General features: G+C 43.7%; 1 protein-coding gene across 2 annotated transcripts in view; it reads left to right on the top strand.

Moving 5' to 3' along the window:
• LOC121609858 (vacuolar protein sorting-associated protein 13B-like) overlaps window positions 1-16,532 on the top strand; it is a 316,585-nt gene that overhangs the window by 213,481 nt on the left and 86,572 nt on the right. For both annotated transcript variants that reach the window (XM_041941573.1, XM_041941574.1), the window contains exon 35: window positions 15,763-16,104. In XM_041941573.1, coding sequence (XP_041797507.1) covers window positions 15,763-16,104 — 342 coding nt within the window. The remainder of the gene's footprint in view (window positions 1-15,762; window positions 16,105-16,532) is intronic.

The raw sequence follows: 16,532 nt of genomic DNA, 5'->3' as shown, positions 1-16,532 counted from the left end.
TGTGGTTGACTTCCTAGGAAAACTTAATATACGCATTAACGGGACAGTACAGTGAACACACTTTGTCTCTGTTACCACTACAGATTGTACCTGACAGTGCTGCAGTATTTAATATAGACAGTACGACCTTTTTTATTCACAAGCAGACAGTCACCTGAAAGCAAACAAACAGCATAGAATCAAGTGTTAAAATGGACGTCGTACAGTCATTCCTGCCGTCCGATTTGTTGGTGCAGCACTGTAGAAACAAATGAGAGAAATGCATAGTGTGAAGTTTGCTGACTTCTTTATTTATTCATTTATTTAGTTATTTATACAGTTAGTTCTAAGGAGGTGCCTGCTGTGCATCTGGTTTTGATTTGGGTGATCTCTCGGAGCCCTCACCCCTGACTTGTAATGATTCATGGCTTGATTCTGTTGAGGGGCAGCTAACGGCTGCAGAGGGTTCATCCAGGTTCAAGGCAGGATGTGAAAGTTCAGCGAGCAGTTATTCTGGGAGGTCCACTGGCAACAGTTTAAACATTCGAAAATGTGGTCCTCCCCCCACAACATCTAGCTTCAGAACAACTAGTTCTACACATCCACACAAAACCGTCTATGATTTCAGTTTTCTGTGCATTGTGCTGAGCAGCTCCAGGCAGAAGAGCTGGGGATTAAGGGTATTGTTCAAGGGCGCTGTGACAGTAGCTGCAGAGTGTTATGTTCTTTCCCCGGCTATGTTCCCCAGTTTATCCGGTGTTGGGAACAGTCAACTTTTTGCTCAGAAATTCACATCTAACCACTGTGTTATTGCTGCCTTCAGCTGGATTAAGTGAAATTGAAATGACCCACAGGTCCAGAGTGATGTAATATAATGATCATTCATCCACTACTGAGAAATGAAGAATATATGCTTGGGAAAATACCTCGGCTTTCATTTAATATTCGCTTTTTGGTCACAGTTGTTGGGAAATCTTTTATTTTTATTATACCATATTAATTTCAGGTGCATTATACTATGTTCTTTACTCATTCGGTTTTATAGTAGTGCCATTATGGAGCGTAACAGTATCATTAACACTGAGGTCAGTCAGTGTGTGTCTTCACCTCTGTGCAGCTGCAGAGCGTGAAGGTTGCTCTCAATAAATGTGGTCTGGCGTGGACTTTTTTGGACACTCTCTGTAAAACTATTTGTACCTCCATCTATCTTGGTGTCGTAAGCCTTTTGGCGACCGCATCTGTCCGGCTGCTTGGCCCAGACCCCGCAGAAGGGAGGTCAATATGACTAAGACATGGTCGGGTGGTGTGTTCCGGTCTGCTGAGGCTCATTCGACAAGCTGCAGAGCCCTCTAGTGGTGCGTTTAACCACAGCATCGTGTGATTCCACGCTCAGACCAGTTCCTGAGGGCTGCTTCTCTTCCCTCACAGTCTGCCCTGCCAGCAGCCTGTCTACCCCCTGCTAGCACATTAGACACACCACCATCAAGTAATATCAGCAGTATGCACACAGAGATTGTTTGGAGTATGAGTTTGGAGCACGTAAAGCCTTTTGATATGCTCAGAACAGACTAACTGGCTAGAATGAAACAGATGTCCGTCCACCCCTGCTAACAGGTTACAAATAATAATCATGAAGTGCAAATGTATTTCCATTGCCAGTTTACGCAATATTCACAATCTGGATTTGGAGCACGTATCTGTCTATTTTTTTTTAATTCAAATCCAACTTCCGTGATGATATTTATAGTATCTGACAGTTTTGTTTGTACTTCCTTTATACAACCTGTTCAAAGGATTCAATTAAAACCAGGTCCTGGATCTCAAGCATCTGGTGCAGGGGTATTGTTTTTGTTGTTGTGTTTCAAGAAAGCATCTCCGCTCTCACAGTCAGCACTGTCCCCAGCAAGAGTTTAGATTAAACACTGGTCCTTGCTCACTCTCTCTTATTTCCGAATTCTTTTTTTTAATTTATTCTTTTTTTCTAATTTTCTTTCTTTTGTCTGCTTTTCCAGACATTTTGAGAACACTCCGTTTTCCTCGCACAGATTCTCCACGATCCCGGCCGCTGATTTCAAACAGTTCCCATCGGCCTTCACAGCTGTGTTTTATTGTCTGGGTTAATGAATTTGTTTTGTAGGGGCTTTTGGGTTCCCTGGCAGTGGTGAGGCGAGCCAGGCGCGTGGGCAATGTGTGCGAGCCTTGTGTGTGATTTTAGTCGTTTCTGTTCACCGAGCCTCACTCACATTTATTATGACCCTCCCATGCGCGCATACAGATGCTGTCCGATATTGCTTTTTTCTTATCATCTGTTATGTTCATTGTGCGTTGTACGCTGTTGTCCACAATTTCCATTTAAGTTTCCACTTAAATCACTATTGTGATATATTGAGATCAAATGCAAGATGAGTTCTAAGCCATCCGTAAGCAGATTAGTTGCTCTTTAAGTCGTTGCATTATTAGAATGTTTATTGCAGCATTAGCTACAGTCCGTCACAGTTCGACTTCATCTCTGCCGTTTTTGGTTGATGTTAATGATGATAAAGTGAGGCTGGGTTGAGATCACGCAGCTTTCGGCAGCAGGAGGTTCCACAGCCGGAGCGCTATGAATAGATGATAGAGCGGCTTCTGGGACTTATCTCACTGCTCTGTCATCGGCACTGTCACCCAGCAACACAGACATGTATACCCTCACTCGCACACACACGCACATGTCCAAACACACGCACAAACATACACGTGGCCCCCACATTCTCTGCGTGGTAACTGCATGCAGCCTTTTATTTGGGAGCTAGTATTGTAATGCTGTTTTATGACTGAACAGCTGACCCGATCGTCAGTGTTTGTGTGTTTGCAGTCTGTATGTCAGCTCTGCTATGATGTTATTTGGTCTCCAGAAAGAGCGACGGAGTTAAGTTAATGACTTTGTGTGAAAGTGTGCAAATCTCTCGTCTTCCCGGCAGCTTCTCATACCAGTCTCTCTTCTCACTTAACCACGACTACCTTTATAGAGAATTACAGTCTAACCTCTCATTGTTGGCATCACTGTCTGGCTGCCATGCAGTTGCCACAATGACAAGCTCCCAAAGTATTTTAGTAATGTGTGACCAAACTGGCAAAGAGCAAAAATAGAAAATTAAAAAAAAAAAATTACTTTCCTCGTCCTGTGTTGGCATCTCTCTCTCTCTCTGTCATGTCACACACACACACACACACACACACACACACACACACGCACACACACACGCACGCACACACACACACACACACACACACACACACACACTCACACACACACTCACACTCACACACTCATGCAGAGCCAGCCAGGGTCAGCCATGTGCTTGTACCACAGTGTGAGAGGAAAATACCCTCTGGTGCAGGGGAAGTCCCGCTCGGCTTCATCCTCCACCTCATCCTGGGATGATTACACGCATGGGAAACAGGGCTTTAGACTTCCTCCAACACTCATGCACACACACACACACACACACACACACACATACACATACACACACACCCACTGATGCCAGTGCACACACAAACACACACTAAGGCAGTACCCAGGTTCAGGACAAGGTATTAGGCCTCACAGGAACCTCAGAATTACAGTTTTTAGTAAACACACATGGAGAAAACCTCTCAATCACCCATTACCTGCCTTATCTCCAGTCTTCCTCTCCCCCTCCCTCTCCTCTCTTTTCTTTTGTTTCCTTCCTTTTTGTATCACTTACCACATCACTTGGTATTGTGAAGCTGTTTACATCTCTGTTTACCACTTACTTGGTCTCGATTCTCAATCCCCTGCATCTTTTAACCGTCATTCAGCTCTTCTTCCATGCCCCTTTTTTTTTTAAATCACTTTCCTTGCTTTCCATGGTCTTCTCTCATTCATCTCTTTTTCCTTCTTGGGACTGGCACAGCTCCTGGTTGGAAAAGTGTTTGTCCTTCCAGAGCTGGCTAGTGAAGTAGCTATCCAGCTGACAGTGGAGAGGGTTCCTCTTCTGAAATCAGGTAGAATTTGACAGTCTGTGATTATGATATTACTCTACTATTACATCTGTGTATTCCTATACGCCTGCGTCAAGGACACACGAGCTGTACTCTCACACAAAGCTCGACCAATGCAGCGCTATAGACAGCCGAGTGTGTCAGCGGCCTAGACGAACCGCTGTGAAAAGTGAATTTCCAGTAGGCACGAACACGCTGGTCGGTAGCTGGTTTGGTTTCTCAGTGGGTTTGGACAGCAGTTTTAGGTTATTAGTGGGGGTGGGGGTGGCAGTGTGTTACTGATGTATTTCTTGTGCATGCCATCCCCACAACCGAATTCAGCTATAGTTAAAATGAATTCCTCTTTATTATTTAGATAGTGACAGCTGCAGAGAGGCAGGAAAGGCAGGGGAGAGGGAGGGGTTGAAGTGCAGCAAAGGGCTAGAATCAACCCCAGCCGCTGCAGTGATACATGGTACGCACTCTACCTGGTGAGCCACTGGGGCACCCTGTTTCATAGATTTTAAGGTTATGTCTTGTAGAAGTCGACAAAAAAATCAAATCTTTCCAATATTTTGTTTGTCTTTTGAAAAAAAGGCCATACTCTGATGTAGATCGGTCAAGAAAGACACCTCGAATGTCTCTGAGCTACCACTTTTCCTTGCAGAAAAAGTAAATAAAACAAGCTATGAAACCAATGAAGCCCTTCCTGCGCCTCGGTCTTTACTCCAAGTACTACTAAATGTTACAGTGTGAGAGAATTGAGGCTTGATGACCTGTTCTGCCCTCTATATATGTATGTTGTATAAGAATTTAACTCTCGTGCATGTAGGAGTATTAGCTGAATGTCAAACGCACGTAAGATGGCTTATCTAAGCCGTGGTGTTGTTGACAAGCTTGGCTCAGCGAGCGACCTGGGGCTGGATCCTTGTCTGTGTATGTTTAAAGTAAACCATTTCCATGGCCGCTCCTCTTTGTGATGAGTGTTTCATATTGTCTCGTAGCTGTTGAGCTTTGAGAACTGAAGTTTCTCTCTCGACCTCCGATCTTTCCAGGACAGTGAAGTGTCAGAGGAGCTTTTATGTGCTCTGCTGGCCAACAGAAATAGGGAGACACAAGATGAGAGTGCAAATCCGAAGCATGGAAAGGGAACAGAGCAGACACTAAGAGAGTGGAGACAGCTTGAGAGAGGGTGGCCAAATGACAGAGAATGCAAGAGGGAACGAGGAGTGAGGGAGAAATCCACGGACATGAGACATGACACAGTGAGAAAAAGAGAGTCTGAATCCGGTGTTTGCTTTGATTCCCGGGCGCTGTCCAAAGTATTTGTCTGTAAATGTGGGAGCCGGCGTTCCTGAGAGGTCAGCTCTTAACCAGTCAACCTGGCTATTAACCCTCTCTGAGGGCCAGATCCCTTTCACCCTGACCTCTTCCCATCCTGCTTAGTACTATTTTCCTTTGCGCTGTTGCTGCTGAGAGTAATAATAAATAAGGCTCCCTGCGCAGCCATCTCCTTTTCCATTTTGGCTGCCTTACATCTGTTAAGTAAGCGTCGTTGTCTCAGCTTATCTTAAACATACATATTTTCATAGCCAGTGTTCATCTCGCTGCCCTTCTTTTGTTATGAAACCGTATCTTTTTTTTCCCTTTTTTGTTCATGTCTCACTGACCCTCCTGTGTGAATCAACTGCTAATTGACAGCCAGTCATAACAACTCACCTTCCCTGTTCAGCCCCAGCACTCCGACCAACCTTCTTCTCAAAGCATGACCGTGGCACATTCTTAAATTGGCCCTTTGGAAACTCAATCTATTTGAGATCAGTAGCAGCTGAATTTGCTCTCTCCTCAATCGGTTTTGGCAAAATTGGCGTGAAAACTCCAGATAAAATCACGAAGGTTGGAATTCTATTAGAGCCTGGAAACAAACGGGGCCTTTGAGGAGAGGCAGCGGGCCCCCACCGTGAACCCTGGGATCGGGTGTCGACTCAGGTGAGGAGGAGTCAGGAGTGCCCTCTCTCTCTGCCTGCAAGGGAAACAGGGTCACACACCCAGGGGACTAGTAAAAGCAGGACACACCAGGCCAACTAGTACAGACACATATGTACACACACCATAGTAGACTTTGTTCAGTGAAAAAAAACAGAATTTTTGTCTGAGGAGGTGAAAAGAGGGAACAGATTTTTTCTTTCTCTACACCTGTATAAGCAAGATTCCACCTAGAATAACAGGTGATGGCGAATATCGGGTTCTCTCTCTGTAAGTTGGACGGTGCAGTAAAAGTGTGTGTGAGCATGTGTGTGTGAAAGTGTGCATGTGGGGTTGCATGTGCTTACATACATGTATGTGGATATAAATGTTTGCATTTGACTATGTGAATGCACGGTGTCTGCTTCTTCCTCACTGTGATTTTTCAAGTCCTGTGGTGGACTGGAGTACTACTGAGTTCCTCTTGGGCTGCTCTCATTAAACTAAATATTTACCCTAAAACAGAATTCACACATCATTCCAGGCTTTCTGGAGGATTTTCCATGGGTGCAGGCACATTTTCTTTTTTTTCCTCTCTGCTACTATGTTATCCAGGCCACATAGGGGTAGGTTAGTTAAGATTTTATGATTTAAAGATTAGTTAATCAGTTTTTATGTTAATTATGCAAAACAAGCAACTTGAGGACTCTAGAAAAGTGTACTACAATAGACAGTTTACAAACCAAACAGTCAGTTATTTAAAAAATATGTGAGACATAAGTTAATACTAGTTATTAGCTGCAGCCCTAACTGTGAAATTGCTGTATAAGTAGGTGCTTAGTTTAGTTTATTTTGTCACATGTTTCTTCAAGTGCGCGTCTGAAAACCCCAAACATGAATCTATGTATACCTCCAGTGCTATCTGTGAATGTGCAGTATGCGTCAAATGAATGATGTCTTTGTACTTCAGGCTTGTGACTGGCCCCGAAACCTGATAGAGGCAAGTAAACCCAAATGAAGTGGAAGCAATGATACATATGCACGGATAGGTGCCATATAGCCGCTTGAAAACATAGCTCAGATGTTTTAGATAATCAAGAGGTGGGCTTGATTTTATACCTCACCTGTTTCAGTTTGTCTGTTTGGAGCTGCTCCAGTGGTTCAGATGTGCATGACAAAGATGAATCATCAGGTGCACCTCACATATTCCAACACTTGGAATAGTCAGCTAGCTAATACTGTGTTCATTTGAGTTGCAGTGCTTTGAATTGCCAGTGTTCCAGCCAGAACAGAAAAAACTTGAAGTGTGTGATGATGAGTTAGTTTTGCAGTTTAAAGTGATACAGGTGTTTCTTCCATGTTAAATTCTGCCTCTGAATCCCTCCAGTGCAGCCAAGTGATCAGGTCTTAATCACCTGAAATTGTTCCTTCTCCCACAACATCCTCTTGACCTGAGCTTGTCCGATTCAGCCAAGGTATTCTGAAATCCACACGTCGTCTTTATAGTCAACTTAGCTTTTTCTTCTGTAGTTTCATTTTGGTCTTCTCTTGTACCGATGTGGTCTGTGGCCTTGTCCTCTCTGTCCCCCTGTCGAGGCCCTCCCTGCTAACCCAGATGAGGGGACAGGGGGTCTTGCATCATTCTCCTTTGAGAACTGAACATACAGCACATCAGAGCCTTGGTCTCACTCAGCCCTGGGAGCACATCCAGAGAGAAATTAAAGGAAGATTACTTCAATCCTCTTCTTCTAATTTCAGCTCTGTAAATAGACGGCGAGCCAGGATTGTTCTTGTCTTTGCACCGCTCTTCGAATTTGTTTGGAATCTTATGTGCATATTTGCGTGTGTGTGTGTGTGTGTGCGCGCGCGCGCCCGTGTGTGCATGCACACGTATGCTCTCGTTTTTGAATGCATACACCGGCCGGCGCGTGCTTACACACGTGTGTGTGTGTGTGTGTGTGTGTGTGTGTGTGTGTGTGTGTGTGTGTGTGTGTGTGTGTGCTGGCTCCCCAGGGTGTGGGCTGATCACAGCAGCATCGCTCAGTCCTCAGCAGACCACCTGGGGCTCATCTGCCCTCCTCAACCCCACACCTCCCACCCTGTCCTGCTCCAAACATCCTCATCTCACCTCGGGTCGTCGTTGTTTTCCCTGCTGTTGCTGTTTCCCCATGATGTTACTAAAGCAGAGAATACAGACATGGCCGCCAGGCAGTGCAGGGAGGCGCTTCAGAAGAACACTTTATGACCTAATGAAAGGCATCTTCGCTGCTTTTTGAAGTCTCTCAGACGTCTGCTTTCGTGAACCACTGAGCCCTTGCTGAAGACAATGCAGTTTGAAGTCTCTTTTGTTGTTTGTTTGTTGAAAACATAATGCCAAAGCTAATGATGTTAAGTTGAAAGCTTGGATGAGTGATCTTGAGGGCCAGGCTGAAACCTGATGATTACTCGCTCTCTGCTGTACTGAGGATGTGTTTTCACTGTGTGCGTGCCTGTGAGTTGTGGTGCGTTGCCACACTTCGCTGTACCCGCTAAATATAAACAGTGATGAAATGAAAGCGTAAAGAACTAGATTCAGTCAGTAATCTTACAATTCATACTTTCTATGGACCAAAGGCACAATTAACAGACACAGAGTCAGATTGCGACTACAGATGACGCTCTGAGGCTTACACATTCTCCAACACACACTCCCATGCACCATTTCTCACAGTAGCTCAACCACAGACAGACAGACACTTCACACCCACCACTTTCAGACGCCACTGTCACCATCAAGCCCACCTCACTCAGGGACTCTTGGCATGTGTAAACACTGGAGCCTGAATATTAGATTAGAAAATTACCCCCACACAAATCTGAAAACTAAGTAGGGACGGTGTCAGCTAATGAGAGCCAGTTGTTCTCTGTTCTGTTCCCATGGAAAGAAAGGAGAGAGGACAAAGAAAAGAAAGTCTGATGATGACTCTGCTGCTATGGAGCCCAGGTTCACAGCAATTAAGACAGACCCCAGGGGGCTTCTGTCTCTCATTCACTTTCACTTTTGATGTAGTGTGTCTCCTAATCACACCTTTCTCCACATCTGGCCTTCATCTTAATTTAATCAGTTACCAAATAAAATGTTAGGAGTCTGGCTGCAATGTTCCAGGGCTGTAGGACAAGAAGTTAATATAGATGTTTTTTTTTTATTACATGTACAAAAGCCATTCTTCCTTTTATCAGCCACATTCATTTTGCCAAGTTCTCCATCTAGCTTTAGCCCCACGAGGACTTTATCATAAAATGTTACGTCCCTCTTTTGTATACCATATGGCTGATATCTTGTTTATCATTAATGATGGAAGCATTTGTTGATAAAGTCCGTTCAGCAGCATCTGATTCCAGCCAAGAGATTATGTTGGATGAGCAGTGAAAGTCTGTGTATCATTTCTGAATACTTGCATCATGACGGACGAGCCACTTTTCCCCTTTGTTTGTTTTCACTAACACACTCATGGTGTTAATCTAGAAATTGTCTTCTGGCACTTTTGAACACTTCCTTCACTGACTAATACGAGTACATCGCATCCTGCTTATACAAACAGCCAGTGTTATTGTAGTGATATGGGGTAATTCCTGCGTGTCCTCACGATCACCCCTAACCCATGCGTTGGATTTGATTGGTGGATCTCAATCACTGTTTTGGTTTAGATTGGTGGATGTGTTGAGGACGACTGAAGCAATAAGTCTCCTGTTGAGATTTAAGGGTGGCGTCTGTTAGACCTTATAAATCATTCTTGATTGCCTCAGTTTACCAGCAGGGCATGGTGGGTTTGGCGAGCTCCTCCGAGAGACTGGAGTCATCCTGAGAAGGCCTGGATCTTAAACTCAACGTGTTGAGCACAAGTCTGCAGCCTGCTGGAAGTCAGAGCTCAGCCTCACCAAGCAATAAGCAATGGCAATCCGCATTCTATCTGTGGCAAAGTATTTGTAAGCAAACGAATGTCATGCGCAGGGGTGGGAGAGAGGCGGTTTTCAGTCAATTATAAAACAGAGGCCTTGGCCGCCACATCTCTCGGAGCCAGGTTTTTGTTGAGCAGCATACTATAGCTGCTCCCCAGATGGACCACATTAACTCACTCTTTCACATTTTTTTTCTCCAGCCTTTATCATTTTGCATCTTTGTTTTTAAGCCAGGCCTTTTCCAAACCATAAAGCAGCTGAAAGCTGAAGAACATCATCTCTGCCTTCATGTTTTCTTGTCTGTTCATCTTTTCCGTGTTTTTGCAGTTAGGTGCGTTCCTCTGTTCAGACCGGCCATGTCTTACTCAGTGCTCGCCTCTCCTCACTGCTCCTCCAGTAGGTCTTTCCGGACGGAAAGTGTTCCAACTGACCCGGTGCTTCGTGAATGTCAACATGCATAGATTATTACTGTCACACGGATGTTTGCTTTCCCCCCCTGTATGTCACGTGGCATCAGGGGGATCAGAGAGCATCTGACGTGGTAAGCAAAATATTCTCACATTGTTGTTCCGTCCAAAGCACAGATTGAGGTACTGCCGAGAGATGCTTAGGGGCCGGGACTGTGGGAAGAAAGAACGAAAAGGATATTGTCTCTCATGCTCCTTTGAGAAACACGCAGTTAAACCCTGGAGGAGTCAACCCACCCACCAGCATTACTGGGTGGAGGGAGCTTGTTAAATTGACCCCACTCGGTGCCCTGAGCTTTGGAGTGCGCTGTGTTTAAAATACAGTCGACAGTCACTCTGAAGCACTCGGCATCCATTTGCAAGCTCTCGGGGTCGCGACCTTCCATTGCTTCTTTGTTGTGGTTCAGTTGAAGTGCATAGCAGGTTGCCTTTGTTATTGAAACAAAGTTGAATGCATTAAATGACTGCCTTTGATGCCCTTTTTTGCTTTGTGACCGCTGTTATGGTGTACAAAGAGCGGTGACTTCATATAATAAATGTCTTCCCCCCTCTGTTTTCCACAAGAAAATAAGAGAATGAATTGAGGCCTTTATGGCATTTGGTTAAGTATTATTGTTATTATTTTTGATTAAGATGAGGTATTTCTGCATTGAGGTTTTCTTCCATTAGCACAAAAGCACAGAGGCCTGCTATCAGCTTTATGGTTCTGGTAAACAATAGCGGGTAGCACAGCAGGGGCCTAACCTGTAAACTCTGATGTAGTCAAGATACAGAAGTTAATTTCCATGCAGGCGTCCTGCAAGCAAGTAGCTCAGCTGAATAGTCCTGTCAAAAAGATTTAGTTATATGACTTCCATGTTTTTCAATGGGAATTCTGCTGGAGTTACAAGAGAACCTGGGAAAAGTGTGATACACATTAAACAATTTTTCAACATGAAATGCATGAACAGCAGCTCAGTTCCTAAGCTGACCTCACCTGACTACTATGACTACTGCAACCGCCTGCCACTGGTTTCATTTAGGTTCAAAAATGCTACTAATTGCAGCTTGTTTTCTCTCCACAGTAACTGTCATATCTGTTAAAGTAATAAACTAGCTTATATTTTACCATAATTGGAAAACCTGAGGAGGTTACAGCCAGAAATGGAGACACAACCCACGTGCATTTTTTTTTTCTTCTTTTTTAAGAAAACGATCAGCATTTTGCCTGTAATCAGTTTCTGGCTCTCTGTGACAGCTCTGTCCCTCGCACTCTTCAAGGTTTTCTTTGAACAACTCCGTAATTCTCTAATGATGTCAAGTTGCTGACCTTTTTCACTCAGCACTAATGTTCAGGTTCTTTTTATGCAGCTGCCCTGACCCTCTCCCACAGTTAGCACTGTTGTCACTTCCGAATGATGTCACTCAGCCAAACTTTCAATTCAGCAGCACTTTGATCATGTCACCAACTGATATTTAACTATTTAGTATCGTTGTGCTGCTGTCATAAACGTTGTTTCTGTTGTGTGTTTTTAGCAGCATTATGGACTCCATACATACATACAGTCCAGTAGCACATTTATGTTTTTTTAACATCTTACTTCTGTTTTTAAGTTCTTGTGTCATCCTTAAAATACAGTGAACAGATATTTATGTCTCTTTCTGTGCTTTTTTTTTTTTTTTTTTTGCTGCCTTTTCAGTGCTTTTCTTGTCCTGGAGGTAAACTATGGCACCCTTGAAGCTTTTATGATATGCTTTGACTGGATTCAGACTTCAGTGAGGATATGTGCCTGTAAAATTGGCCCTTTTGAAAGGAATAATAGTCACCTTTGTTACTTTGACTTTATTTATTATATTCTTTCCTGTCGACTACCATGGACTTCTCTACCATCTTAAAACATCCAGATTTTCATATTCCCTGATCTCTGAACCTGAATTGCAACCTACTTTTCATTCATCTGGAAACAATCAACTGCATATGTGGTATTCAGATGTGAAAGTTATGTTGTCATATTTGACTAGCCAGCCAACACTGTAAACGGGTGGCATTTGGATGATGTGACATTTGCTTCCGCATATTAGCCTTCCTCTAGCCAAGCTGTTCTGAGTTACACTGACAGAAATGAGGGTCAGAAGTCGTACAGATGCACTCTGATATGATTGGCACATGGGAGACTCATGGTTTCACACTTTGGGGATTATCCTCCATTTTCCAGAATGTTCTGCCTAGAGACTCTGAGGGATGACCTCATGATTGGCCGATGGGGGCTGGGGGGGGTGTTGTGTGTATGTGTGTGCAGTCGCACGTTCGTGATCACGATCAACTAAGTCCAGAGAAAGATTGCATTGGGATCTGGAAACAGCGCTTCAGTGCAGCTATTATATAATATAATAGAAAGTAATGGTTGGAAAAGGGGATTTCAGCTGGGACCAGGCCTGCAGCTACAGTGCATGTTTGTATTGTGAATTTATTGCCCTCTGTCAATGAATAAATTGGCGAAAGGTTAAAACACATTGACTACAGAGCCATTGGTTTATGTTTTCTGTATACCTGTTCTCTTTTTCAGTGAGTAAGCACAATGGGGATATAACTAAGCCGTAGAAACACAGGAAGGAATCCACTTATGTGCCTTAAAACTAGAGCTGAGATCAAACCCTGGGAAAGCAGCTGACTTCATGTGTGTTCATGTTGCATGTTTGTGAATGCTCTCATTGCATGCATTGGTTCAAACTATACGAACAACTGTGTGCTGTGGTATGTTTTCTCATTGTCTCTTTTCCTCTGCACCCCCAATTGTGTTCCCCATTATCCATTATTCCACTTGTAAGCACATCTAAATATAGACCAAGAATTTGCTTAGGGGGCACTCTCTTAGTAGTGGTGCTTGAAGAGAAGACGGGGTATTTGCTGTAATTGTAAATGCATGTGTACAGCCTGAGTTTAGGAGTAGAGACAGAGAAGCGTAAAGAGTATCTGGCAGTTTCTCCTGGCTCTTGCTCTTTCCCAGCTGCTGTGCAGCTTATTTGTCCCTTCCAACGTTGGGCACTCCATGCAGTGGACGTCTTGCCTTTGCTGAATACCTTTTCAAATACCTCCTTACCTCAATACAAGTTTCACAAGCTTAACACAACACACATGGAGACAGGTCCAGACCCTTCTCTCCCCTCCCCATTGCTTGGAAAATCTTACATTTCTACAGAAAAGAAGTACACACATCCTGTCCTCATTAGACCGGGGAAAGGAGCGGGATCTGGCAGGGCCGATCCTATGGAAGCCCCACACATGAGCCTGGACGAACAGAACAGGCGGGCGGGCATGCCGCGGCGTTTTATATGGCTCTTGTTCTTAGCCTTTGATGACACTGTTTAGAATAGGAAATATCTAATAAGTCAAGTATTCTGTCTAATGTGCTGCCAGTGGGTTTAGTATTTGCCTGGAGGTCTTGAAACACTATCTCCGCCACAGCAATAATATACATTTAAAATTCTCATGGAGTGGGTGGGAGGGAGCGATGTAGAGAAAGGGGGCAGCTGAGAGTACATGCTGTAATAGCAACCATGTGCAGGTTCCAGGAACAGACGAGGGTGGGATAGGATGGGACATACCTTGGGTCTGTTGAAAACTCTCTTTCTGTATGTCTCCTTTATTTTTCAATGCGTCATAATCATGTCTCAAAAGACAACAGTAGCTAATTGAAACTGACGTTGCACCCATTAACATGGATGAGAAACATGAGGGAAAGGCCTCAATAATGGGGTAACAGTGTTGGACATGTTACTGGAAAGGATGATTAATAGACCCAGGTCTCTTCATGATGCACCTGACAAGCCTGTAGCTATAATTAGGAGTGTTTAATTGATGTGATGCAGCGGTTAGAATGAAACGGCCTTACATATTTACATGTGCCCTCTGTGCCCTCTGTTTTTCTATATAATTACTTGTGTCCCTCTGACGGTCTCAGCTGCGCTTTATGAGAGAAAAGAGAGTGCTTTTGCGGGGTTGGCTTGAAGTGTTTTTTCTCAGCATCTACAAAATATTTTTCATGCGCTTGGGAAATTTTTGAAAAGTAAACGCTTCTGTTTATTCCAGCTTTTTTTACCCACACGTGTCAGTTCTCTATAAACATGTCCAGTAATTTACTATTTGGTAGGTAGCATTTAGTTTTTTTATGTTGTCTCGCTCGTGTCCCAGGGGAGCCAGTGGCGGCTTCTTTATAGTCATGAAGATGGCATGCTTTGGTAGCAGAATAAAGATGCCTGTTTTCATTGTCGCTTGAAACCCAGCAACCTACTCACATTGATTTATATCATCTGTCACTGAAAGCTTTTTATTGCCACAACGGCTGGAACTCTCCCGACATCCGTTAGTTGGAGCCAAGCATAAAATCTCGACTGCTTTATACACAATACCACAGTCACTGCACGAAACAATTCGATTTGCCGGGGTGAGGCCCGTTTTCAAAGACATTTCCAATATTGCAAGAAGTGCAAAATGATTTTAAGACCACAGAAAAAGTCCCAAAGCATGCCTTTAATGTCTCTGTGGCTATATGATGCTCTCTTTCTTTGGTCAATTTGTCCATGGTTTCAATCAAGCAAGTTATTTGGTTTGTGTCCTCTTGTTAAGTCAGGATCCAAACAAGAAACAAACTTTGCAAAAAAAAACAAAAAAAAAAACATGTTCTCATCCATTTTATGATCCATCTTGGCAATTCTAACACAGCATCTTGGTTTGGTTTGAGATAAAGCAGTTTGTTTTAATGCAAATTGAATTCTCATGTTCATCACATTTATCAAGCTGTTGCACATGTTTAGAGGTGTTTGTGTAGTTACGCAGGTAGCAGCTGCCCTTCAGTGTGTGTGTGTGTGTGTGTGTGTGTGTGTGTGTGTGTGTGTGTGTGTGTGTATTGGGCTTTGATTCTATTTTTCCATGTATTTGGGGGTGATATTAATGGTTTTAATAGTTCGTTGCGGGGTGCCGTACTGTATGTGTAAAACATGAATTTTATGTTGGCTGTCATTAATTTAAACAAAACAAATTTAATAAAGCCAAATCACATTATATAGAGACTTTAATTTTTAATTTTCTACCACTAGAAAAGTCTACCTGAGGTCAGTTAGTGAGTGCTGTCTGAGGGTGTAGCTTTCATCACATCCTCACTGTTTAACTATCACTAAGTTGTATCTGAAAAATAGATCAGAAAAGAACTTCTGTGTGTTATGTATATGTGTACTTTATGCTCTGATAAATGATCTCCTACTGCTGGTGTTATTGTTATCAAAAACTACCACATACAGCATGAAAACTCATCTCTGCCTATAAAGACAGGCAAAGTGAGGCACTTTTTACAGTGAGGCCTCTTGCAGCCATCTCCAGTTGACATCAATACCCAAAAAATCAGCATCACTGCGAGCACAGCCTCACTTTCACTGTTTGTCTGTGCAGGTCCGTCGATACGAGCAGAAGCGTGGCTGTCGAGACCCTGCGGCAGGCGTTGACTCCTCATCTCGTCACAGCGGGACCGGGCAGGACAGCGGCTTCGGCAGCGACAGCGCTCGCATTCGCATCGTCCAAATAGAGCAGCAGAGTGGGGCCAGCCACCACTGCATCGCTAGGCCCTCCCACAAGTCCACCATCACCAAAAACCTCAGCTTCATCCCTTTCGACATCTTTCTCACCGCTAGTAAGCTGTCAGTCATGACCTATGCTTGCTCCAGTCCCCCAAAGGCCCTTCCCTCATCGTCGGACACCCCCAGCACACCCGAGAAGAAGGAGCCCGGGGATAAGGTAAACAGAAATCCTGTGACATGGAAACTCTCATGAGTCAGTTCCTGGATTTGTCAGTTGTCCATGTGTGTGTAATTATTCATACCATACACCATAGCGAGATGTGTCATTTATGTGAGGATTTTATTGGTATTTAAGTGCAAAGGATTAACATTACAAAGTGTTCAAATCAACTTTTTAATTTGGAATTGCTTTATGTGCTTGATGAAAGTCATTTCATACAGTCCAAATTCATAGTACAGGTAAAGTGATCTCGGCAGATGTGAAAGTGAAAGACTTTTGGGCGCCAGCTCAACAAACCAAAAACCAAACATCTACATATCACAGGCATTTAGTATTGTGAAGTTTATCTGAATGTCTCTTTGCTCCGATCTATACCGATATATTAACAGCCACTTCCTCCAAACAATGATTCTCTGAATATGGAC

Source organism: Chelmon rostratus, chromosome 8 (genome assembly GCF_017976325.1).
Source record: "Chelmon rostratus isolate fCheRos1 chromosome 8, fCheRos1.pri, whole genome shotgun sequence".
Lineage (NCBI taxonomy): Eukaryota > Metazoa > Chordata > Actinopteri > Chaetodontiformes > Chaetodontidae > Chelmon > Chelmon rostratus.
Note: the sequence above shows the minus strand (reverse complement) of the source record. Positions and strands in the feature narration are given on the sequence as shown.